The sequence below is a fragment of the Vanellus vanellus genome, assembly GCF_965231255.1.
Source record: "Vanellus vanellus genome assembly, chromosome: 3".
Taxonomy (NCBI): Eukaryota; Metazoa; Chordata; class Aves; order Charadriiformes; family Charadriidae; genus Vanellus; species Vanellus vanellus.
In genome coordinates this window covers 61,339,513-61,365,712 of record NC_138907.1, presented here as the reverse complement: position 1 = coordinate 61,365,712, position 26,200 = coordinate 61,339,513, and the positions used below count along the sequence as shown (strand labels likewise).

At 42.7% G+C, this 26,200-nt stretch overlaps 1 protein-coding gene across 1 annotated transcript in view; it reads left to right on the top strand.

Annotated features, from left to right (window-relative positions):
• Positions 1–3,470: 3,470 nt before the first annotated feature.
• The window catches only part of EZR (ezrin), a 38,067-nt gene continuing 15,337 nt past the window's right edge, over positions 3,471–26,200 (top strand). Inside the window, exons 1-2 of the mRNA XM_082481714.1 lie at positions 3,471–3,582; positions 21,529–21,612. Of these exons, the coding sequence (XP_082337840.1) occupies positions 3,571–3,582; positions 21,529–21,612 (96 nt within the window). The 5' untranslated portion in view covers positions 3,471–3,570. The remainder of the gene's footprint in view (positions 3,583–21,528; positions 21,613–26,200) is intronic.

Below are 26,200 nucleotides of genomic sequence, written 5' to 3'. Positions count from 1 at the left end.
TTACAGAGAAGAAAACAGAAACTGGGTTCTGCTACTGACCTGCTGAGCAATCGAGATCCTTTCATCACCTCCTCTGCCTTAGTAATTCCTGTAAATTGTTATTAATGCTATCCTCTTAATAAAGCAGGTTAAGAATAAGTGCTAGATCAGAGGAGATCTTAATCCTGTAATTTAAAGGCTTCATTTTGATTTGGGTCTTATGCTTATTTGTGAGGTCTGACTGAAGATGCTGTAGTTGGGGTGGCTGTAAAAGCTCTCTCTTGCTTAGCTAATGCCTAAATCTAGAAGTAACCAAGTTCCATAGATTTTTTTCATGTGAAAATTTCTCCGGTTTCTACATTTAAATCTGGTTTGGTTTTTTTTTTATATTTGTATTTCTGCCCCAGGCTGTCTTGATGGGCGTTGATTCCTTTGCACCCATTTTGTGCCTGCTTCAATGTTCCCTCGCCTGAAGTCCAAAGGGGATTCAGTCTGTAAGCATTCACAGATGATGATTCTCAGTATTACCCATGATGCCCATGCTCCAAAAATGCAATATGCTTTCCGTTTCAGGAGGAGGTGGGGACAGAAACATAAAGAGCTCAGGGACCCAGCAAGAAGAGATATTTGTACTGTAACAGAGACACCTAGCTACCTCACCTAACCGAGTGTTTAATAAGACACTATGCTCTGCAGCCAAGGGGGGTTGAAAATGCACCTAGCAGAAGGCAAAAGCCCAAGAAGGAGGTGAAGGATCTCTCATGTGTGCTCCAAGCTGGCAGTTGTTCTGGTTCCTTCCACAGAAGACAAGTCTCTGTGTGTAAGCTCAACATGTTCATGGTGGTTGGCTTTGGGTGGAGTGGCGTTGAGTAGGCTGGTAGTTATGGATACCATTGAGGTATCTACCTTTCCCCATGTATTGCAGGTGATTGTGGGAGAATGGCACAAGGTTATGTGCTGTGGCAAACAGGAACCTAAAGATTGTATGTTGCCACACTTAATTATTAGTCACTGAAATTCCTTTTGCCTCTAGGTCTGTGTGGTTAGGAAGCAATGGTAAATGTAAAATAAAACAAATCAGGGGTTTAAGCTTGGATATACAACTAAATATGGAAACAAACACTTACCTGACTGATTCAAGGCATTGAAGAGATTATGATCTATTAAATGAGGCATCACTCTGACATGGAATCACTCAAAGGTGGAGCCCCAGGGTGATGGCCTCTAAGCCCATATTGAACCATGGACAAGGATTTTGGGAATGAAAATCTCACAAGATAGACATGGGCTTCCCATTAGATCTGTGCAATACTCTGTTTCTAGGGTATGAAGATGGACATACTTGTTTTGGCTTTTCTTTGTCCAATCACAGGCAAAATCTGGATTTTAAGACTAAGGAATGAAAATATCTCATCTCTAATCTTTCCCACCCTCCAAAACAATCCACGAACACCACTTAGGGTTCTGAGTGAGAGCTGCAAAAGCTGGGTTCTTACAGCACTCCTTACTTGAAGCAGTCATTCCTTGTGCTCGGCGGCCTACCCAAAACACTGTGATAATCTGGTCTGGTCCATCCCCGGTATCATCCTACTGAGTGAGGCATGAATCCCAACATAAACTTATTGCTTAACAGAAGAGCATAGAAAGTCTCCTCACAAATCATCCTTTGTTAAATTTACCTGATCCAAATAAATCTCAGTAGAATTGTTTCATCTGAAAATGGAGGCCATATCTGTTTCCCAAAGATGTTTGATCCCATGGCCCTTTTCTTAGAATCTGTCCAGCTTGGATGACTTCTTACCTGCCGTTGCAAGCTGCCACCCCCATGGCTCCATTTTGATGGTAAAGCCTCCTCTAATCCCTCAGGATCATGCAACAGGAAAGGAATATAACCGTGAATTCTCTCAGCTGCTGACTTGGCTCCCCTCCCCTTTTTCCCACAAACCTAACACGGTAATGATTTTTTTAATTGAATGCGGCACTACCAATTGCTGCCTAGTGGACTCTATGAGGGAAGGCACCATTTGGACCTTCTCTAGTGCAGGAACTGTATTGTTAGTGCTGTCCTTTTTGTTACTACCCCTTGATATTTCCTAGACTCTCCACTGTCCTATATATTTTCCATTCAGTGGGTTGTTATTTGCCTTGTTCTGTGCCTCCCTGTTCCCGTCCTATGCCTTTTCTGCCCAAACAGCCAGGCGCCGCTCGAAGTGGGGATGTTGCAGACAGCCGCCTGGGTACAAGCTGTGCCATTTCTGTAATCTTACAGCTCAGCTACATGCCATTGCCGGCACAGCGGAAGAGCTGCGTCCTACAGGCCGTTGCCCATGACTATGTAAATACAATGTGCTCTTACGACCAGCCAAGCGAGGAGATGCTGTGGGAGGCCCGCAGATCCCACAGGACCGGCGGATACTTTATCTGCAGGAGCATGTTCGTGAAGAGAAGGGAGAAGGAACAAGGGGCAGAGACACAGACTTTGTCATCTTTGTGCGCCTGTAGATTGTTCAGCTACTTGCATTATCTTTTTTTGGTCTTGAGGAAAGATCGGGGCCAACTGAAGTATACTCTTTGCTTTCCTGTTTCTGAGCTTTGGTGGCTTTTCAAACTTTTCTCTCTTGCTGCCTGTTGCTGAAAACATGATTTAATACAGAAAACAATCCTGTGTTTTGTTAAGTAATCATATCTCCCAGCTTTGGACTCCAGAAACACACCGGCTGTTACAGACTAGCAATAAAACAGAAGAAGCGCCAGTGCCCACCATCACAAGAACCAGTAACTCATTCCCCCTTCCCCGGGCTGGAGGTGACTCGTGAGCCCACGCACGGTAGCCCTCCTTCAGACCCCTCTCCTTCCCCTAAGCTGGACGCCGACCCGAGCCGTCTTCCCGTCTTGGGAAATGCCGACCCCGCCGGACCGGGCCGGGCCGGACCGGGCCGGGCCGCACCGCATCGGGTGGGGCCCTGCCCGGCTGGCGGCGGCGGCGGCGGCGGCGGCAGGGGCAGGTGCAGGTGCAGGCGTGGCGAGCCCCGGCGGCCATGTTACGGCGGGCCTCGGCGCCGGGGGTGGGGGTCTCCCCGCGCGGGGTTGGCACTGAGGAGAGAGCGACACAAGGAGGCCCCGCCACGGCTCGGCTGTGCCCGGCGCGTTACCGGGCCGCCGCCCCCGCTCACCGGTACCTGTTGCCCGACGGTTGGCGGGCGGCCCCGCTCGCCTGTCACCCCGCAGGGGCTGCAGAGGGGGCGGCTGGAGGCTCCGGACCCGGGTTCCCCCCCCTTGTGTCCCGGGGGCGTCGAAGCGAGGCCGAGCGGGGGTACCTGGCGGGCTGGGCGAGGCCGGTCCCGCGTTCGGCAAGCGCCGGGGGGGGAGCGGCGGGTAATGGCCGGCGGCGGTGAGTCACCGCCGCGGCCCCACCTGCGTACTTAACCGCCGCCGGGCGGCCGGCGCCGCACTCGTGGGCTGTGCTGCCGCCGTGGCCGGGAGCGGCTCCTTCCTTCTCCTCCTCCTTCTCCTCACAGGGCGCTCGGCTGAGGCGAGGCAGCCGCTGCATGAACGTTTGCCTGGGGAATAGAAGTACCAGCAGCCCTCAAAATGCCGAAGCCGGTAAGTGGGGCACGGGGCGGGAGCGGGGTGGGTGAGGAGAGGAGAGGAGGGGACCCGCCCGGCGCTGGCCGTTAGGGTCTGTCTGACGGGACGGTTGCCTCCCCCGGTGCCGCGGCGTTGGCTTTTCTCGGGGCCCTGCCGCCTCCGCGCTGGAAGGGCCGAGCTTGGGTCCCCGCCGCCGCCTGAGCTTCCCCCGTGCCGGAGAGGGTGGGGGTTGGAGGGGGGCGGCTTTTCGTCTCGGGCACCCGCAGAAGTTGTGCGCCGTAACGAGGAGGGAGCTACGGGCACCCCTCGCTGCATACGGGCGCTCCAGAACCAAAATGAGCGGCTCATTTAATAACCGGGGCGGCTTGTTTAAGGCGTTCGGTGCTCCCTCCGAAGCGGCGCTGGAGCCGTACCGGGCGGGCAGAGGGACGGCGGGGGGGGCTGGGGATGCCGGGGCCTCCCTCCGCCGCCCCTCCGCCCCGCCGCCGCGGGGAGAGCGGGAAGGAGCCGCGGGAGCCGCGCCTGGAGAGAGCAAAGGGTGGATTGCGCCGTCTTCTGCAGCGCTCCTGTGCTGGGAACGTACAGACCTCCCGAGCAACTCTTCAAAAAAAAAAAAAAACCCAAAACAAAACAACCAAAAAACTTAATCACGCTCTCGCTTAACGAGAGATGGCAAAACGGCACTGGCTTCCATTTGGTGTTTGCATGGCCTGTGTATTTATCTACAGGAAACTTCTATGTGTCTGTAAACGTGTCGTGTGTGTCCCCCCCCCATTTGCTTTGTGATCTGAAAACTAAATGCCAGGGTCTCTTAATGCAGTTCTACGCAGTAGTCCCTAACAGTCATTATCAAAAACCTGTTTCTTCTTTTTGTATTTTTTTTTTAACTGAGCAAGCTTGGCTGTCTCTTTCATCTCTCCTTTTTTTCTTGACACCCCCCTCGATTTGCTAGTGGGGTTTTTTGCTTGTTTTGTTTTAAAATCTACTATTCTGCCAGTTATAAACAACAATTCCCTTGAGGAACTAACTGCCTAATGTAAAGCTTTGAGCAGTCGTTGGAGCAGGCGCACTTTTGAACTCTGAAGAGCTTAATCAGAACAGATTATTGTTGCTATCTATTTTCAATAGAGGCAATATTCCTTAAAATGCAGTGCAGTAGAGGACTTATGCGAGTACTAATTACACACACCCTGTGAAATGGGAGTAAACAAGCTTATCTTTATGGTAATAAGCAATTGATGTTTTACCACCATAACACAAAAGTTAGTTTAAATTACTACTACTTCTTTTTTTCCCCTAAAAAGAATGCTTAGGTTAACTTATGTTGCAGTTCCTGTAAACTTACAAAAAATGTGCTCTATCCTTTTAAGAATTGCTAAATCTTCAATCCACTTAGGTGTATTTCATCAGTAGAAGGTGATATATTACTGCATATAAAAATGTATACTGAAAGGACCCTTCTGCAGGTGGGGGAGAAAATACATAGTTTACAAAGCATAGATGTAAAAGGTTGTGTGTGAATAATCTCTCTCTGCCTTATTAGCCATTTGCTAATTGCAGAGTGCTTTCTTGAAATATCCTGGTCAGAATAATCTGAAATCCTGGTTTAGGACTAAGTCTTACTGGAAGCCATGGATAGCTGTGGAAAACCTCTTTAATCTCTTAATAAATAAATAAATACAACTATGTTCATCCTTTTACCCGGCATGGCTATGTTCGTATTCCCTCATAGGTGGTGATTTTTGTTTGTTTCTTGGCTGACTAGCCAGTGAATAACAAAGGTGGATGGTGTAAACAACCTATCATTGGGGAAGGACAGTTGTACTCTTAATGATTTGAGATGTGACCTACTGGCTGGGATTTATGGACAAGACTGTGTCAATAGCTTGTCCAATATAAGCACTTTTTTTAAAATCTACTGTTCAGCAGGGTTAACTTCCACCTTACTGTAGACAGACAAGTGGAGTCTTGCAGAGGTTATTTTAATAAAACACACTGTTTGGTCTGACTGCTTCAGACTGAGACTGGATTTGGCTCCTTCCCAACCCAGCTCATTTGTTCTTAATGCAGCTAAATAGGATTCCTGTCAGTTTGCAGGGAGCAGGGGGAGAGGATGGAAAGCTGTCACTCCAGGGGTAGAACTGTGCTCAGGACAAGCATGACAACAGCCTTTGGCATGCGTGAGGAATGAACTCTTGGGATGCACAGGGAAACAGTTTTAGTTTCTGATGGGTACTTGACACTGGTACTATATATTTATTACCTATGCTTGTTTGCATGTGTCTTGTCTATATGGTGTGAGTAAATATGATGTCACGTGGCAGACTTCATGTTGCTGTGGGTGAAGTTGGACATATTGGTCATCATTTCTTTACAAGTAAAGATTAAGATGACAGAAAGCAAGATTTTGGCAACACTTACCCCCAAAACCCACCAAGTTAAACCTTTATATGAAACTTTTGTTTTATTAAAAATTATGTTTGCACACACGAAGCTTGCAGATCATGTTTGGAATTTATCCTTTCCCAGTAAACAAATAGTAAGTCAAATAACACTAGAATGTTAGTGATTTTGTATTTTAATTGAGTGCCAAAGTGAAGTGCTAGAAAGCCAACTATATTCCAAATCTGTGGTGACATTTACTCACAATTAGTTGGATCTGATGCATGTTTACAGTGCTCAAAATATATTTTAGTAACAGTCCAGAAAATAATTCTGAAATAAATATATTTGTTAATATGGGAAAGCATTAATTTATAATGTAACACAGACATTCTGCCATGTGTAACAGTTACAAAGTAACAAGATCTCTGAGGTAAGCTATAAATATATAACTTCTTGTACCCAGTGCATAAGGGTTTATAGCTGGGAGTTCATCAACAGTTCAGATACGAAACTTCCATCTAGTCTGTGCAGAGGTTCATCAGGTTTTGCAGGTGGTGAATTATTATGTAAGGAAGTGTGAGAGATGTCATCTTACCCAAATCTTGCTATATTACCTGAAAACAGCTGAAATGCTAAATGAACTTATTTGCTCAGCCTTGCATCTTTTCATTGCTGGAGTGTCTGTGTGTTCTCTGTGTTTTTCCTAGATGCATGTTGCTAGTTTATTTCTGTGTGACTTATTGAATGGATGGTGTTTTAGCTGAATTACATCCTTTTGCAAAACAAACCAATCTAATAAATTGTGGGTGGAACAGCATGGCTGTGGGCTAATGAATGTTACTTACAGAAGGAGAAGGAAATGTGATCTGTGGTCTATAGACCTGTTAATTTGATCTGACCTACCAGCATTCTCTGTTACTTTATCGAAGGTGGATTTTTTTTGTTTCCTCTTGGGGGGGAAAAACTTAAAGCTTCACAAGAAATAAAGTCAACTTTGCAGTAGAGCATTTGAGATAGTGTCACACAAGAACTTTTAATACTTGTGTGCATGTATATAAAACTGTGTAAAGAGAGGACAGCAGTAAATGCAATCTAACAGCTTCTGGTGCTAAAGAGAACATACAAATGAATAATATCAAGAGGTGCTGGTTTTTAATACCTTTACTGGTGGCCTGCGGTCAGAAAGCTGAGCATACTAATGAAATCTACTAATGAAATCTGCTAATGCCATGCTGTTGAGGGGGAGGAATTACTGATGCAGAGGGCGACCATATAAAGGGGATTGAAGGACTGGGGTAATAAAGTCCCATTGCAATCGTTAAACTTGGAGGGGTGAGGGAAGAAGGTCCCTCACTATATAGGCTAGAAGTATATAGATTAATCAGTGGTAAGATGACTGTCTTGTCTGTGTCATCTGCAATGCATAGGGTTTCTCTAATGGAAAGCAGTAATAGAATGTGATAGTGAGATCTTTCCTTGAATATAGGTTGCACTTACCATCTGTGTCCAGGAGAGACAAATTCAAAGCAGAACCTAGAGAAGGGGTTTGGGATGACTAGAGGAGAAAACCACCTCACAACAAGAGAGTGCCTGGCTGCTTTAGCCTGGTACAATTAAACGAGTTACCTCTTCCTTTGGCTGTATAAATTGTAAGGGGTATAAACGCCAAAGAGGAGGAACAACTGCTTTAAGCAGAATTTGTTGTTTAAGATACTTTTAAAAATTAGAGCAGTTAAGTGTGTGTGGTGGTGTTTTTTCCTGCTTGGTGGTCTCGTTAGGTCTTGGAATAGTCTCCTAATATCCCGTAAGATAGTTTGATAAGGACAGAATTTAATGCTGCTGCCTGTAGGAGTGGGGAGCTGGAACTGATGACTCAAAAGGTTTTTCCCAGCCCTGTGTTATTAATAATGTGCTAGGCATTAAGTGGTTCAACAAGTCCTCCATACCTGTTTGATGTTGAATATACATGAATTTGAGGAGGGAGGGGGAACCCTTGAAGACAGTGTGCAAGTCTTCTGCCAAACCTTTAGCTATCTGTGAACAGATAATGGTATTAAAATTCAACAAGTTTATGATAAGCCAGCCTAGGGACATGCAAGTGCAGTGACAGGAATTTATTCTAAATACAAATAATAATCATAATCAGATCTTATGGCATATGGTATACTTACTCAATACCAGGAGGGGTATACTCTGGTGCAAAATGGCAATGTAAGGAAGCTTCCATTTGCCAAATGTGATAACTCTCACTCATAGCTGCAAAAGGAAGGTGGAGGATTCTATTAATAGTAAATTTAGGGAGTAGTTCACAGATGACTAAAGTTATAAGAGAATGAGCTCACAATTGTGCCAAAAACCTGAATTACTGCAAGAGCTGAGCAAGCATTTCTGAGGGCAGTTTCTTCTGGGATGTTAACTGCTGCAAAGAAATCAAGGGTGTTAACTGTTATGTTAGTCACTACTTAAGGAATTTCTTAGCCTTCTTAAAGAGCAGAAGGGGGGAGATAAGCCTTCCTGTTCTTCTCCCTCCCTCCGCCCACATGAATGTCTTCCTCTGTCTATGAAAAAACAAGCTGCGATACGTCAGGACTTTTTGAGAATAAGACTTCTTGATGACCACTGAAGATTCCTGCATCAGTGTTGTTCTTATTTGGCACTCTGTGTCCAAAGAGCTTTATGTGCACTGTAAATCCCATAATCACCCAATTGACCTTGAAGGAAGGCAATGCTGCCTAAGATCGCTGAACCACACTGCACACTGTGTTAAGTAACGTATTTTAGCTGGGTTGTGTGCTTGCTTTGAAGCCTGGTTTCAGCATTAGATAACATTTAGCCTGTGAGCTGAGAAGTACAGCTCTTTGCAGAAGCAACTGAAGCCTCAGGCTTTCACTGAGCAGCGAACAGGATCTTTTGCCCTTAGGAAAGGGAGAAAGTTGTTGCTATGTGAGTCTAGAAACAAGGTTTAGCTCAGTGTTAACAGCTAACCATATTGCCTCCATATTGCTCACTTGTTCAGATCCAGATTTTATTTCTCTTTCTAGTTCCTACTTCATAGTGAGGAAAAATCACATGCCTTCCCTGCATCTGCTCTCATCTTTGAGAGAGCATGAGTAGCAGCCATATTCTCAGCTGGGACTGATGAGCAACTGATAATATCAGCTGTCAATTAAAGTAAAAGTCTAAGAATTAACATGCAGGACTCATCTTCTAATTGAGCGAGCAAGAGAAATTGTTGCTTGATGACCAAGGACTTGCATTTAGCTACCTGTTATGTAGGTTCAGTAGAAGAGGTGTTGGCACCCCTATACAAGGCCTATAGCCTTCTGCTAGTTTTGAGAAGGGAGTATGGAATTGTCCTGTTTGAAAGAGGGTTATTGTGCATTTACTTCTCCCTCCCACTTTCATGAGCAAGTGCTCTAGCTGCTGTGTAAAACTCGGGCATCACTATCACCATCCCTTCCTCTCTTATTTTGCATGAAAATGTCCATGTTTGCTGTGGGTGTTCTAACCTCAGTGTGGAATGTATGTGAGAAAGGCTTCTTTGGGGATGCAAGTGGACATCCAGTTGATGAATCTTGAGCAGGCTTATGAAATGGGTCCAGAGTTTCGCAGTTCTGCCAGGAGACCACCGTTTGGCAGATGCATAAAGCAGATCTATGAGCTGCCTGCTACCTGAAGAAGCAGAGATTAAAGAATCTCACATTTGTACCAGGGTGCCTGAATTTAACCTGTGTAGCTCAGTAGAGGACCTCAAAGTCTGAACTGTAGGATCTGGGCTTCATAGTTCTTTGTGGGAGCTGAAGTTATTCTTTAACATATAGCTGAATATACTTCAATCATGAAAGCTTAGCTTGCTTAACTTTTTGTCTTTGTAGAGATAAGTGTTTATAGATAAAGTTCCTGGTGCACAAAGTATGTGGTGTGAATTTGTGGGTGGATTTGCATAATTGATACTTGGTGATCTGAGTGTGGGAGAGAATAGCTTTCCCCTTTAGAAACTGATCCAGCTTTTGAAAGTTTTTTTTTTTTTTTTTTTTTGCCCCCACTGTCCTCTGGGTACACTTTGGGAATCACTGGGGCATGTTTGTTTGCCATCACACTTCTACAGTGAAGGGCCTGTGAAGAGTATGAAACTCAAGCCCTCAAGCTGTTTTAGGAGTCAGGAAGGGGTATTTTGCCAATCCTTCCAGTCACTTCTCCTGTATGATCTATAACTTCTCAAGAGTAGTCTCTTTGTGCTTAGGTGATGTTCCAGGACTTGAAATAACACATCTTTATCTAGGAGCAAATAGTACCTGTTGCATACTCTTTGAAGTACCTTGTTGGGATGTGTGAGCATTGTAGTGTATTGGACATAGATTGGGTTATCAAGCTATCGGAGGTGATCACATCACATAATCCCACTCATAAATTTCGCAAACACCATGCAATATCTTCCACTGAAGACCGTGAGGTAAAATGAAAGAGCCTGATTATGGAACAGGTAAAATAGAAGGGTGGGGTATCGAATCAGTAAATCCCTCTTTGACAAATGGATTCATAACTAGAATGCAGAATGATCACACATCATTACCAGGCCTTGTGTGACTTGTTACACTGTTATTTCTCCTTAAGTAAACGTGGTTTGTGCTCATTCTGCACTTTGACTTCTATAAGAACATGGCTGGTCTTTCCAGGTCAGGCAGAAAGCCCCTGTAGCTTAATAGTATGCCTCTGATGTTGGCCAAAAGTTGATGCTCGAGGAAGAGTATTTCAAAGACACACAACATTGGTTTCCTCTGAGCTGCTGAGGTATTGGAGGCTGAAAGTTCTTATATAATGGGTTACTAAATGGATTTCTGTGAACTTGTCCAGTCTCTCCTTGAAACCATGTGAACTCCAGCGTCCACAGTATGCTTTAACAAAGGCTGTCCTAGATAACCTTCAGGTTGTTTGGAAAGTTATCTACAAAACTCCTTGCTACAGAATTATTTGAAAAACTCTTTTCTTGTTCAGACTGTTGATGCTCTGTAGTTATTCTATTGGTAGAGCAGTGAACACGTGGTCCTTGTCCACCCTGTTCATGTAACTCATGAATTTATATGCTCTTATGTCCTAGCCTCAGTTAACTTTCTTCCAAACTGACAAGTGCTGACCAGCTTAGTTGATCCTTGCATGGAAATTATTCCATGCCTTTAAACGTCCTCAAGCTTCTTCTAGTTCACATCTGATGAAAAAGACCGCTTTGTATCCTGTAATGTCTCCATTTGGGAAGAGCACAGTTGTTGAGAACGTTTCTGCAACATTTGGTTCTTGGTCCCCTTTAACCTCTCAGGGCATAATCCTATGAGAGTGTAAGTCATAGACTCTCCTTGTGTTCACACAGCCCAACCTGCTCCAATATAATGTGCCAGTCTGCAGCCTCAGAAGAGCGATCATTGTAACTTGTGCTAGTACTGTTCATTCAGGGTCTACTGAAAGTGTTGAGTGCTGTGTGCTGACAGGTGGTGGTGTTACCTGGTCTCCAACTGAGTATCTGTCAGACTTTTGACTCTTCAGAATGGCTTTGTGTTTTTCCATGCACACTGCTCTCTAGAACCTGTGCCTCTGCATAAGCACTGGAATAAAAGGCACCAGTATTGGTGCTCAGATTCAGGGGAAGCTCTGAGGCTATTATAGCTTTTATTTAGATCATTCATGTCTTCAGACCCTGCCCCTGTTTGTTGTGACTTGGTACTGTGAAGTTCAGCTTTTGCATAAATTGTTGCCTGTCTGTCATTTCCAAATGAACAAGCCAAGCAGAGGTATGAAATGGTGTTTGTGTCCTGGGTCAAGACTATAAGATACTTAGTTATTTTTTATTTTCCCCTGTGGGGATTGCAGAAAGATCATATTAGTTCGTGTAGCTGACTCATAAATATCAGAGATGTTAACTTGTTTAAAAGACTTTGAAATTATAATAAAACTTGAGATCTTAAACCTCTATATTATCTGTACTTGACCCCATGCTGATGTTTCTGATGGAAGACCACAAAGGGTAGTCTGATTCGTTCTGGACTCTGAGCGACTTCTTAAGGTAAAGCTTAGTTGAGGATTGGTTGTGGGGCTTTCTTTAAACTTCATGTGTAAAGCCTTAGTCTTGCAACTTCATTATGTTTAATTAGATGCAACGGCTGTCTTGATTAAATAGTCTGTGTATGAAGGAGTTTGATCCTGTGCCCTGCAGCTTCCCTCTGTATTTATCCTTTAGGGACAAAGGAGCTATTGTTGCTGCAGTCTGTGTTCCTAAATCCATCCTAATGTCAACTGGGGGCAAATGGCTCATCTAGGCAGCCATGCTGCGCTGAGCCTGCTGTCACTGGCTGTGTGTTCCTTCTTTAAAGAACACAGATATTTCAACAATTTTAGTAGTAGTATATAGCATCAGAGAGTCTTTAAAGTGAATGTTAATGTATTTCAACAGAACACCATAAACCCTCTTGCCGCTTCCTAGCCTTGTTTTCTGTTCAGAGTAAACCGTTCCTACAGCCCTCAGAGAAAGCAAGTGTTTTGCATGAAAAACATCTGGTCTCCCTGAATGTATGTGCCTCTGTTTAAGAGCAATATCTTGTGACCTTTCAGGCTTAAACTGTATTGCTTTATGTCTTGTCAGAATGTGGGGCTGTCCTTAGGTAATTTTAGATTTAAAAAAAAAATTAATTTTAAAATCTTCAAAAGGCCTCTGTCTCAGTTTTTCAACTCTCCCTAACTGGGACAGAATGATGCAGTTTACTTATTAGGAAAGAGCTGGGGGAAACTTTGGTGGAGGAGAAAGATTCCCCCCTTTCCCCCCCCCCCCCCTCCCCCCCCTCCGGGAAGAGCTCTTGCTTGGTTTTACTGTTTCACTGAGCAGCTAATATTAACTGTACAGAGCTGATCAGAGGTGGAGAATGCTGGAAGTCTGGCCAAGGCCAAGGCATTTGGGAACCAGGGCCATCAGAGATGCAGCGTCACGCACACTTGCCACACCTGCATGAAATCTTCATGATCTTCTGGCACGCAGAGTGTTATTGCTTGACCTAAGATAAAGAACTGAATTACAACCATGGCTGCTTCTCAGCTTTTCACGCAGATGCCTGCTATGCAGTTGTTATATGCTGACGGAAGATATATCAGGCTTTGGTTAAGGAAACTGAGGTAGGCATGTAATTTAGTGTGCCATCTTCTGCACAAATAAAATAATGAAAGTTTGAATTTATGTTCTAGGACTATCTTCATGTTTAATTATGAGGAAGGTTTCATGCTGTCTCACAATGAAGAGTTAAGTGACCTGGCTGTAAAACCAAACTCAATGGTTTGGCTTTCTTGTGATCTGTTTGTGTATGCTAGCGGGGAGGGGGAAGTTTGTTCTGAAAATTCAGCCTGCTTTGCTAAAACTGGAATTCCTGGATGACTCCCCAGATCTGGGTATTCAAGGTTTTCCTGCCCACATGAGCCCACTTCACCCCCACTCCATCAAAAAAGTCTCCAGCTTTCGGATTTCATGTCAAAGTTATTCTTGGCCTCCCCTCAAAGTACTTGTTCTCTTTTCAGAAAAACTTCCACAGAAGTTTTTTTTAAAGCTTTTTCACCTTGCATGAGAGCAGCAAATACCTAGGCTCCTATTGCCTTGAGTAAACTTAAAAAAATTCACTTAAGTATAGCCAGTATAGTTATTGCTCCTTAAATACTGAGGATTACTATAGGAAAAAAAAAGGTTGTACAAGCTGTTGCATTAAAGCTGACTAGTAGTTAAGGCTAACAACTGTGCTGGACAATTTTAAAGTAACTACTAACTTTCTAGATCATTATATATAAGGGTATTTACCCTCAGTGGTATTTTCCCCTTTCATGGGAAGGTGAGCAAGGTTTTAAGGAACAAAGACCGGCCTATTCAACTCTGATTTTACCTGTTGCAAATGCAGCAGTACCTCACTCTGCTTCATAGACTCAGAGGAATTCTAGTTGGACGTGACTTAATGTTCCCATTTATTTGCAATGAGGAAGCAATGTTTAACACAATGATATTTGAAATGGAACGTGTCCTTCGGTTTGCAGTTGGGTCTTTTTGATTTAACACGGTATGTTGAGAAACTGGGTCGGTTAAATTGGTGCAATGAGCTTGCTGTGTCAGTCAAGTGGATACCAATGAGGCCATCCCCTACTCATGTTTTGTGAACTGATAAGGCTGTTTTCTCCCTTGTTAGCAAACTATGTGCTTTGCAGTGTGGAAGGGAATGCTTGGGACTATTTTGCTGTGCTGCCACTGCCCTTTCTGAAATGCTAGGTGTTGCACAGGTAGTGCAGAACAGATTCTGGCACGGAAGCAGGACAGGATCATGTGGATCCTACTGAAAGGCTTTCTTCAGTTTTGTGTTGTACATCTCTTTCTCACTGTCACAAGAATAAGATTCTCCTTCCCCCAGAAGAGAAATTGCAGTTTTGTCATTTGCCTTCTCATTTTAGCTTCTCAGAGGTCCTTTAAATCATAGAAATGTAGCACTGGGGAGGACGTGAACCTATGTTGTCTGAAGTCTGCATGGAAGTGGTTATGTAGTATCCCAATATCTTACCACTCCAGCAATTATAGTTTCTTTTCCTGTTACCCAGCCTGCAAAATAAGAGGGCTTTTTGGTGTTTTCCTCCATGTGGGTTTAAAAGTTGCCGTCTCCTCTATAAACCCTTCATGCTTCAGACAACATTTGGAAGAAATCAGTGCCATGCTAAGAAATCAACTCCATTTTGAAACAAAAAAGAACCCCCCGAAACCCCACAACCAACTCCAAAACACCTGACCTGCAGATTGATGCAGACTTCCCTTGATTAACTTCCAGAAGAAGCATTCAAATTTGGGTGACAGCATTCCAACTGGCAAGTCATCAGGCAAGCAGAACAGAATAGTGACCTTCTGTAATGCTTCTAGTGACAAATACATAAAGAATGTAATTTTTCCTTCTGTGCAATAGCATCACACCAGGAAATGTGGTGTTTTTCTGGGGATTATAATAGACCACATCCTTGTCTACAGTCCTGCTGTAGCCCATTGTTTGCAAGCCTGTAATTTGTTCATCTCTTTGTCTGCCTCTTGTCCATTCTCACCTCTCCAAGTATAACACCTGTAACTATTCTCAGACCTGCCAAGATCTTTGAAGTCCAGCCCCGTCCTCCTAAAGAGTTTCTTTTTAATTCTTGACTAGGTGTTCTTTGTGAACTTGTAAGTGCACTTCATCTTCCAGGGACTGTGAGAATACTTAACTGTGTTTTCTTACTCCCTCCACCATACTCACATCCCCCTTTCAAGACCTTGGCCTGCCATGAAAAGGTCAGAATTCATGTCCTGACAGTAGTTCCAGCAAGATGAAGGTGCTGAGCCCAACTGGGAGGGAAGTCATGCTTTGGCAATCCTGCAGAAGCAAATAGAATTGATCATTTGCTTGATATTCATGACGTTGTCTCTTGCTTTGACAGAAGCTATGGAAAATTTAGGTGCACCAACTTGTCATTCGGCTGTAATTTCACATGGCTCAGATTTGTTGTATGCCAAGTCAATGTCACATGGGATCACATCAAACATGTTACTAGATAAGATTTGATCAATCAGGCAGGTTATTCTGTCAAAGAAGAAACAACTGGCTCTAAGTGCTGTGTTCATAAGTACTTAAGAATAATACAATAAATTGAACTAATATCTCTCCAGTTGCTTGGGTTATTCATGCTACTTATGCTCCTGGAGTTGTCCTCTCCTCTTGACCGTCTCTGAACCATTAGCTGTTACCTTAGTAACTTGTGGAGGACAGAGGAATGCAGACACTGAAGTGTTAGGCAGGTCAGCTCTGAGCTCTGGAGCCTCTAGGATTTTTTTTTTTCCCCTAATCGAAGTTGAAAATTTTCCCAAGATAGTTTCCAGGAGCTGGGACTACAGTTACTCCATCAGTTAGCACAGTATCTTTCTTTCTTGTTGGGCCTGGAACCAACGAACACTAATGCATGGAAGGTGGGAGAATAGGGAGCAGTTTCAGTGCCCTTCTGATGCTGCTACATGAAATTGCTTTTCCTGTTACCAGATTACCTAATCACTACACCTGTCTATGTACAGATCTGGTTGCTAAGGTTGAAATGAGATTACTTCATCCATAGAGATGCTTTGCAACTCAGGGAAAAAAGGTTGTCTGTTACTTATTACAAGTACAATAGTAGTTACTGTTTGTGTGGTGGAAGAGTAGACCTATAGAAGTGAGGATGCAAGCTTAATACTAGTGCTTTCTTAATAGTATTCTTAATAGTACTGTTTTTTCTTATTTGTTGTTAAGACTGCAATATTCCTTCAGCACAAGCATGTCTATGTGATATACGGTCAGTTTGTATGTGCAAGAAACCTTAACAGGCCTGCATGCTGTTTTTCACAGTATGTGTGCTGTGCAGGTACAGCACTTCAAAACGCCCTATCCCCTCTGTGGATCTGCTTATGTATTCCAGCTGTTTGCCTGGGATTTCCAGACATCCAGCGACTGAAGAAAGAAGGCATGCCTACCTAGGTTTCTCCACTATGGTACTGCTAATTGTCACCACTTGGAAAGATACTTCACTAGCATTTGCACTTGTAAACCTGCTATTTAAGAGACTCTGGTCTTTATCCCTCCTTGGAAAGAGGAAGAAAACATTCCTGAGCATTGTCTGAGGCATTTAGAGCTGCATAATAATAATAATAATGATGATGTGCAGCACGTTAAGTACTGGTTTGTCTTGTGTATGTGGGTAAAAGTTGGTGTTTACTACCCTTTATCTTATGTATTCACTGGAAATAAATTGTATGATATTTTAGATGACTTGCACAACTTCATGGTTTCGCTGAACTAACTATGTTATGCAAGTGAACTTAAGGGGTATTGGATTTCATGCATCAGGATGCAAAATATCCATGATTGCTTACTGTGTGTGAGGGCTGTGGGTTTTTTTCCTGTTCTGCCTTCCTTTTCCCCTTCAGTGTAGGATGTTTTGCAGTGGAGCTGCAGTATCAAGGGGGCGATGGTTCAAATATACCGTGTTGCTTGCAACCAGAGACAGATTCTGAACCAACATGCTGTAGCTGAAGAGTCAGAAAGAGGAAAAAAAAACTATCCACACATGCAGAGTGTCCAACACGCCTGGAAACTCAGTATTTATGAGAGGAAGGGATTGAAGAGGCAATGTCATCTTGGGTTCCTATCTAGGTCTTGGATCTTACACAGAGAAGATGTCGCCACTCAGCTGTTTGGCAATGTGTTGCTTCCTTAAGAGACAATGTTTTCTGAATGTTTTTCTAATGGCACTTTAATTTTCAAAGTTAGATACTGTATGGTGTGCGGTCTCTGAAAGGCTGCATTGTCCCATGGATTGATCTTGGCATTAGAAGAGTTGTTGTCTTAACAAAAATAATAAAAAAAAAAAGTAATAACAAATGCATGACTTGAAGGAATTGCTAAAGCAAGGAAGATCTCATTCTAACTTCTGTAACTTCTAGTACAAGAACTTTCCATACTGTTATGATTATTTAAACTATATTCTGAAGTTCTTTCCAGTTCCATCTTTCATCTCACTTTTACTCTCTCGTGCTGGTTGGAGGTGTAGGTAACATTACAGTCCATCCTGAACACTCTGAAGTCATGGAATTAGTGTTCAGTTATTTGGTGTAGTAACTTCTTTGGTTTCTGTTGTCTGTTACAATTCATGGACCTTTTTTTCCTTTTAATGCAAATGGCATTGCCTTTTCAACAGCATGTTTTTTCCTCTCTGGATCAAATTTGTTAGGAATTTTATGCATCCTAAGACAAGCGGAGAACCTTGTGTTCTGTGATGTTTTCATAGACTCAAGCAAACCTTCTAAGGCCCTATTTGTTGTTCATTTTAAGTATGTTAGTTGTGGACATAAAAGTATAATTGTAAAGTGTTATGGCATTAGCTGATTGAGACCGAAGTTACATCTTACTGTCAAGGATTTTTAGCATTCTGTGTGCATTTAAAAATGCTTGTTTCATGTATAACAGCCATGTGTTCTCCCTGCTCCACACACCTGTGTTCTGAAACAATTAAAAACTGCTTTCTTTTTGGTTATGACTTCAATTTTGTCCTGGGGGTTACTGCCAAGGATTTGGTAGGGATTTTACAAATGACCTGCCTTGCCTACACAGAGTAAGCAGGACTTCACTTGTGAAAGTTGTCTTAACCGTGTCTTGCTCTTTCTGTTGTTGACAGAAATTAGTCTGAGTTCTTCCCTGTTTCCCTCCCCAACTATATCTTGAAATGGTTAGCACCTTGGGTTTTGATTTAGTTGTCTTGGTGCCATGGGGAGTTTCATGTGGTCTGAGCTGAATGCCAAACATCAAGGTCTCTTCAGACTGTCTAAACCAGGGTTTCAAGAGGCTTAAGCTCTGTTTGTCTGCTTCACTACCAGCTTCTCTCTGGCTAAAAGCTTGTGTGGAGTGGTTGTAGGACATCCGTTTAGAAACACTGTTAAAACCATTATGTTCTTCTTGAAATCAAGGCTAAGGTTTGGAGATGAGAAGCAAGAGGACTTAATATGGCAGGAAGGAGACTCAAAGGATTTTCGCAGCCAGTCATCAACTCATTGAAGTGATAACTGCTTGAGGCCCTGTCTCTTCTTGCTCTGCCTGTCATGTGGCTAGCAGCTTGTCTGAGGACACACCAGGGAATTCCTCTTTATCCTGCTGGTTGTTCAGCCCTTTAAGAACACGGAAATTAACCTTTACCACACACCCCAAATGTCCTTGAAAGCTTTTTGGATAACCAAGTAGTCATGTTTTGGCATGCTTATGGCTTTAGATGATTGAAGTGGAAAGCAGATTACTTCAATTTTTGGTCTTAATGATGAAATAGTTCTTAAAAGGTGTAGCAAGTAGATGGCTTTAGCACTAAATAGCTCACTATGTAGCCAATCCTTTAGGAAGGGGACTGTATCCAGCAGGGTGTTTTAGGGTTAGAGTAATACAGGGTATTCCCCTAGACTAGGGAATTTACCTTTTGTACTAGCAAATAACCACTAAGGAGACCACTTAGGGCAACTAAGATGATTAAGGGCTTGGAGCATCTGCCTTATGAGGAAAGGCTGAGAGAGCTGGGACTCTTTAGCCTGGAGAAGAGAAGGCTGAGGGGAGACCTTATTATGGCGTACAAGTATCTAAAGGGTGGGTTGAAGGAGGATGGAGCCAGGCTCTTTTCAATGGTTCCCAGTGACAGGACGAGGGGTAATGGGCACAAGTTAGTACACAGGAAGTTCCATTCAAATACACGGAAAAACTTCTTTACGGTGAGGGTGACTGAGCACTGGCACAGGCTGCCCAGGGAGGTTGTGGAGTCCCCTTCCCTGGAGATTTTCAAGACCCGCCTGGATGCAGTCCTGAGTAATGTGCTCTGGGCAATCCTGCTTTAGCAGGGGAGTTGGACTAGATGATCTCTAGAGGTCCCTTCCAACTCTGAAAATTCTGTGATTCTGTGAGATGGGAATAAAAGGTGAACGTACTGGTACTGACTGGAACTCTGTGCTCAGCCAACATCCTGCAGGTTTTCTGGTAAGGATTGGGAAGCGCATCTTTTCAACTTTAGCTTGTAAAGTGATACTTATTTTACACCCACTGTAGTGTTTCAGCCAGAAGTACAAATAACTTGTACAATACAAAACTGTGGATTACGAGCATATGTTTTGTTCAAGGGGGTAGAGGGGGATTAGAATATGATTAGGGATTTATTGTTGAGAGGGATTAAGCAACAGGAGCTTTTTAAGGTCACATCTTCAAATTGCAGTCTTGCTGTTCCTGATAATGTGGTGTCTGAACTTCCCCTCTCTTCCTACACTGGAAGCAGGGTTTGGGAAACCTTTGGTTCTTAAGGCACAGGAAGAAAGCCTTAAGCGTACTTCCGTTATGGACACCAAATGCTACAGCTGGGAAAAGGAGCTCTTGGAAAACCTTTCTTGGTTGTTCTTTCTTGTTGCTTTTAGAGGATTTTTTTTTTTTTTTTAAAGTCCTAATTTAAAGAACACTGCTTTATAAATGCAGCTTGAAAGTGACAAGGCCACCTAAACTGTCACCTTCTCTGTCTCAGTTCTAGGGTTCCATGTCTTGGAAACTGCCTTTAGTCTTTTTGTAGGAGAGTTCGCTGTTATCTGGGAGAGAGCAGGAAAAAGAAAAATCTCTATGAAGGTTAGAAGGCACTTGATGCCTTCACGTCTTACTAAAAAGAATGCAAAATTTTCTAATATATTTGACAAACCTAGTGGAAGCAACTTGTTTTATTCACAGTTCTGTGTTAGCTGTAACATTGTTTTACCTGACGTTTAGCCTAGATTTTAAATATACATAATTAAGTGGCTGGAAACTGTTGCAGGGTCAAAGTTTTGTAGTAGGTGATTCTATTCCTTTTCTGCCCCTTCCTCTTGTTTCTTCCAATGTGTGCCTCTGCACTGGGCACCAGTGCTGCAGCTGTAGCAGGCTCTCCTGGTCTGTTAGCTCTGGCTTTCTGTAATGTGGCATTTATAAAATGTTGGGAAAATGTTACGTGTTCGTGCATAGCTTATCTGTTGTCTGGCCTTGTATTTACGGGACCACTTTTTCTTTTTTCCTTTAAAATATCAAGCTACAAATCTAACTTTTTAGTGGAACTATACTACTGAATCATAGGGGTTCAGTGTTTTGCTTTTTTTTTTTTTTTTAAATTTGCTTTGGGGTGGTGGGATATTTTTGAGGCATAGTGTAATATGTCTAGCAATACAGTCTTCTGTAGCTGGAACAGTTGGAGATAATCCTATCCTGATTTGCCATTTTGCCAGCCCTTATGCTATTCCCTGCAAGCTTAGTTGCTGCTTTTGCCTCCTGATTAACTGCTGCTAATAGACTTTTTCTAGTCATTGCCTTCTGCATACAATAGTAACCTCTGTCTTGCAGTCTACTGCTGCCATTACAGTAAATCTGGTTATGTTGTTTCTTCACTAACAGCAATAGCTTAGTGAACTCTTGCCCTGCATTATCATTCTGTACCCATAACTGCTGTTTTTATGTGCTGAGTAGATTTTTATGAGGGAATGAATGTTTATTGGGTTAATGCTGATTGCTTCGTAAGAATAATCTTCAGCTTTTTGTCTTTAAAACCTCAGATTAATTCCAGCTCTAATAGAAATGGAAGTTAAATTATAAGTCTTAAATTTAATTTAGTCATTAGGGCCTTTCGTAATCCAAGGGATGGCCTGCAGGCAGCTATGCTGTGGACTCACAGGAGCTCTTATTCCAAGGGGGTTTAGGCCTGGAAACAATCAACTCTAAAATGCCCTCTTGTTAAACCAGAGGCTTGGTCCAATCTTGTGTTGAGTAGGAAAACCTGCAGAGCAACCTGGATAAGACAGCAAAGTCAGTGTCCCAATTAAGTTTTCTGGTATGATAACATGAATCTAAGTGGGGCTTAAGTGTGTATATTATAGAGGTTATGGTAGTGTATCAAAGTGTGGAGACTGTTGTACACAAAGTAATGTGTTAACACTGAGAAATAGCTTTAAATACATCTTGAACAATGCTTTTTGTTTTTTCTCCTTAGATCAACGTTCGAGTTGTTACTATGGATGCAGAGCTGGAGTTTGCCATCCAGCCAAACACTACAGGCAAACAGCTGTTTGACCAGGTCAGTGAAGGGTTGGTATGGGCTCTTGTTGTTTAAGCTTGGAGTACATTTCAGACTATAGTGTTTTCTTAAGACTGGATTCCAAACCTACCTACCTTTCTTTTCTCCACCTACTAATCAAAGGGCCCTATTCTGAACTAAGATCTCTAAATTCCATCACAATAAAAGAAAAAAAGCAAAAATCCTTGTAGGTACATTATGTTCTAGTGAAACCTGACTTCCTAGCAGTGTTGGGTGATGAAGTGTCATAGGGGATTGAAAATGTCTAGACAGCATAGGTAGTGTGTAAAAACTCATCTCTTGCTTTGAAATGCAGTTTAGCCCTTATTTATTTCTTAAATTCTAAAGTTGAAGTGTTGTCCCTGTGCAAAATACTTCAAATCAGGTCTTCAGATGGCTGACGAAGGCATAGGCATAGCTGCATTAATTCAGAAGCTGTGTTGGAGGTAGTCCCTTGCCACAGGTGTTCAAGTTTGCCAAACTACTGGAAAACCAGATGAGTTTGTGATCTCCAGGCAGCAACCATAGCAACATGCCTTGTAGGAAGCACTTGTGCAGCAAAATGGATCAGAGACTTGTCCAGCTTGCCTCTGGGGGTTCCCAGGGAGGTGGAGGGCATGAGTAGCCAAGATTCTCCTCCCTTACTATTCTTCTTCCTTCTGCTGCATTAACAATATACAGGTCTGTTTTGAGATGGACCCGCAAATGTCAGATAAAGACAGCTAAAATAAACAAAGAGCACTTTGTAAAACTTTATTATTCTTTTCTTAAGTAGCTTGCTCTTATAAAACTGAAGCAAGGCCTAGATTTCAGCAGAAAAATTTAACTTGCTGTTCTGGAATTTAAAAAAAAAAAAAAGCAGCTTGCTTCTAGCTATTCCTGCTGGAACCCTGAAAACTAAGAATTGATTTATGCAGACTTCAGTTATGTGTATTAAGCTGTTTATGAAGTGTTACAGTAATTCCTTTGCAATTCTCCCCTTGTCCCCTGCTAGCCTTGATAGCAAAGGGTGGTTGAGCTTTAACTCAAGTAGACAGAACTGGCTAAACAGTGTCTATTCCTTTTAAGTTTTTTCTGGTACAAGTTCTCATTTCAGTGAGTTAGCTAGAACGTGTCAGGCCTTATGGCAACTGTGCAGTGAGAAGTACTTTTCCAAAAAGCCAACCAACCAACCAAAAACTCATAAAAGCCTAGACCCCCAGCAAACAGAAAAAACATTTAGTGGGCTCTTGATGAGAGTGAAAGGAGGAAACCAAATTATAATCGCTGCAGAACTTCACAGTACAAAATAGAGTACTACAAATTGTGTGTAGCATTAAATCTAACTTTAATTCCTTTTTGATTATTACTGATGTGGGATAAACGTCAAGTATGCATTGACTGGAAATTTGGTGAAGTGCATATGAAATATTTATGGAACCAGTATTTGACCTTCCATTCACTGCTGACCACCCTTGCATCAGGGTAATTTCTTCCTCCAGCCCCTTTCATGTTAACCCAAAACAGAATTCGTGTTTCATCTTTGTGAGTACAAAAATCCAAATGACTAAAAGCCAGGTTTTTAAAAGCAGTGCCTTAGATCAGATAGTGTACATATGTCCTATGTTATTTATGACAAGGATTCAATAAGGACTTTTACCCCATGTATTCACTAATGTTTACATCTGTTAAGAGTCAGAGTCATCTCTCTGGCAGAAGAGAAACTACTTTCTTGACCTCCAGCTGAGAAGCACGAAATCCTAAGAATACGGAAAAAGGCAGGATGCTTCAGATCCAAGATACTTCTAGCTTGCTGTCTAGGTGGTTCCAGACTTCTGAAGACTGTTTGTTGCAGCAGTTATTGCACTATTGGGACAGAAGATTTCCTCCTTACATCCTATGGCTGGTGTTTAAAACCTGTGATTGGAAATTCTTGTCTGTAGTCCATAGCTTGTTGGAGTGCACTTCTGCACATCAAGAGAACACTAAGGCAGAAGCGTGCAGCAGAAAACCAGGGAAAGGGAAGACCATACATTTAGTTGCGACTGTTCTGACATCTTCTCTTCACTTCTGCTCTGCAAGCCTTGTACTAGGTCCTTATCTCAAATGGAGTTTACACTCAGATAAAGCCTGTGGAGGCAACAGGTTTTTGCAGGTATGGGGAGTGGCCCCACTTGAACCACTGTGGGGGAAAAAGGGCATTGAAGAAAAGCTATTTTTAAAAAACACCAGATGATTTCTTGGCCTGCTGTCAGCTAGGAAAACTACTCTGGCAGTGCCCTTGTGCTTTAGGCTTTGCTAGCATAAGTCTATCCTGCATGTAAAGTGGACTATAACTCCCTTTTATAGAAAGGAGAAAATAGTGGGAAACCTGTGAATATTGAGTTCAGCTTGACTTAAGCCAGGCCTGTGCATAGTTTATACCACAATGGTCCGAGGTTTCCCGAGAACAAACCCAGTGGGCTCTGCAGCTGGCTGGAGTACCTCACAGGCAGTCGTGTGCTATCTTGGCCATAAGGAAAAGATTCAAATGGAGGAGAGTGTGTCACTGGCAGTTTCTGGCAGTGAATGTATTTCTGGGTGGAATGGGCAGACTTAAGATTTGCTACTTCATATGTTTGAGGAGCGTCTCCCATCTTGAATATAATGCTTGGTTCTTATTTCTTCCTTGTTTTGCTATGGAGGAAGTTTACAAACCATTTCCCAGAACACAGACTAAAACATTCATGTCCTCACTGTTTGTATTGGAACCCAAATGGTCAAATTGTGATGTTTAGCTTAATACTTTCTCCTTCCTTACCTTTAGGTTTTGGGAATAACTTGGGGGTCATAACTTCTACAAGCTTTCTAACTTGATTTATAGGAAAAGTGTACTTTTTCTGTTGTAAGAGACATTCAGAGATAATGACCTGATAACTGCTTGATTTATGTAACTCTATTTTAATGAAGTTGCAACACTTTTTTTTTGTGCAACAGGAAGTACCACACTCAGCATACCCCTGCTTTTCTGTTAGATTGAGTAAAGCGCAGTTCTGACCCTTCTAAAAATATGTCTGGCTGTCAGAAAACTTGTTCTGTGGTGAAACAAGTCACTTTGGGGGAGGAGGGAAAAGGAATTTTAGTTGAGTAAAGGCTGAAGTATTTTCAGACCCCAGCTCTTCTTAAAAAAAAAAAAAAAAAAAAAAAAAAAAAAAGTTGCAGGGTTTGGGGTCTCTTGTTTTTTGGGTTGGTGGGTTTTTTAACACAAACTCTAGTTAGCCCTGCTGAAGTAGAATATATAAACTGTAGCCTACTGAATACAGCCCACCGTGTCCAGCTATGAAGCTATGCTATTTCTTCAACTAGTAGGTACTGACCTCTTTATCCTTAAAAATCATGTTTGCTTAGTGACATTTCTCATACTACTATGCAATTTTCTTGGTCTGCTTATATCACTAAACTCTGTAGATTGCCTGTTGTTCAACAATGTCACAGAAACAGTAATTCTCAGAGTGATAATCAGAATGGTGCATTTTTCCCTATCTCCCTTAAGAACCCCAGGAAGCTCTCGCTTCCAGGTACAGACTGCTGGCTTCTAGCTCACCAGTAAGAAAATTTAAGGGAAATTAATTAAGTATCCTAAAATCATTGTCTCTCTCAAGTCTGCTCTTCAGCCAGAGCGTCACCAGCAATACTATAAATTGTGAGGGTAAAACAGGTCCTTGGTTGAGATCTTGGACTTACTGAGGCACATGTAACTACACTGTCTTGAGTGTGTCACACTTGCCTAACTTGCAAAGTAGTTTTAAAAAGCTCTTGCCTTCCGCTCAGTTCAGCTACCTAATGGGGATGCCTACATCACTTTTTGAGGGGCTATTCTGCAAATAACATCAAGAAAGTGATCCAGATATGTATGTAGTCGATCTTTCCAGATCTCATCTCTGACTAGAGCACAGCTTTACAGGTAGATGAGCTGGCAGCAAATTACTGGTCTATAAGAACAAGTGGTCAAGAGTAGAAGGAGGTCAGGAACTTGTTAGACTATCTCCTCCACTGAGGAAAAGGAATGTGTCCAAACAGGACTGTTTTCACCAGTAAGGGTGCCGTCCAGTCAACTGATGGCGTTTCTGGGTCTTTTGTCTGGTTAGTACTTATAATATATGAAATTTGTCCTAATGTTGGGCCATCCATGTGTTTTTCCTTCAAAATCAGCCGTTGTGTGAGTTTAAAAAAAGAATGACCTTAACTGAGAACACTTGCAGCTTGTTTTAATTCTCAGAACTGCACAGGGAGCTTACTGCAGCAGCTGTGTAAAGCATCCCTCAGTTGCTTCCTCCAGCCAAATAATCTTTGGTGACTGGCAGACAAGATCACTTGAGCCATTAGTACTGCTAACTAGTTGTAGTCAGTACTAACACAACTACAGACCATCTCACCATAAGCTTTGGTGAAAGTAACTTGTCTGCTTCACCAAGTACGGGTTTAAGAAGAGCCAGTAGATACGAGCAAGCAGAAGCCCCACTTGTGGCCAGTGTACCAGTCTAGCACTTGGTGGCCTAACACTTGCCCTGTTTGTCTTTCCCGGTTTCCCCAGAATTGTCTTCTCCTAGGAACTGGGTGGGACAAGTAG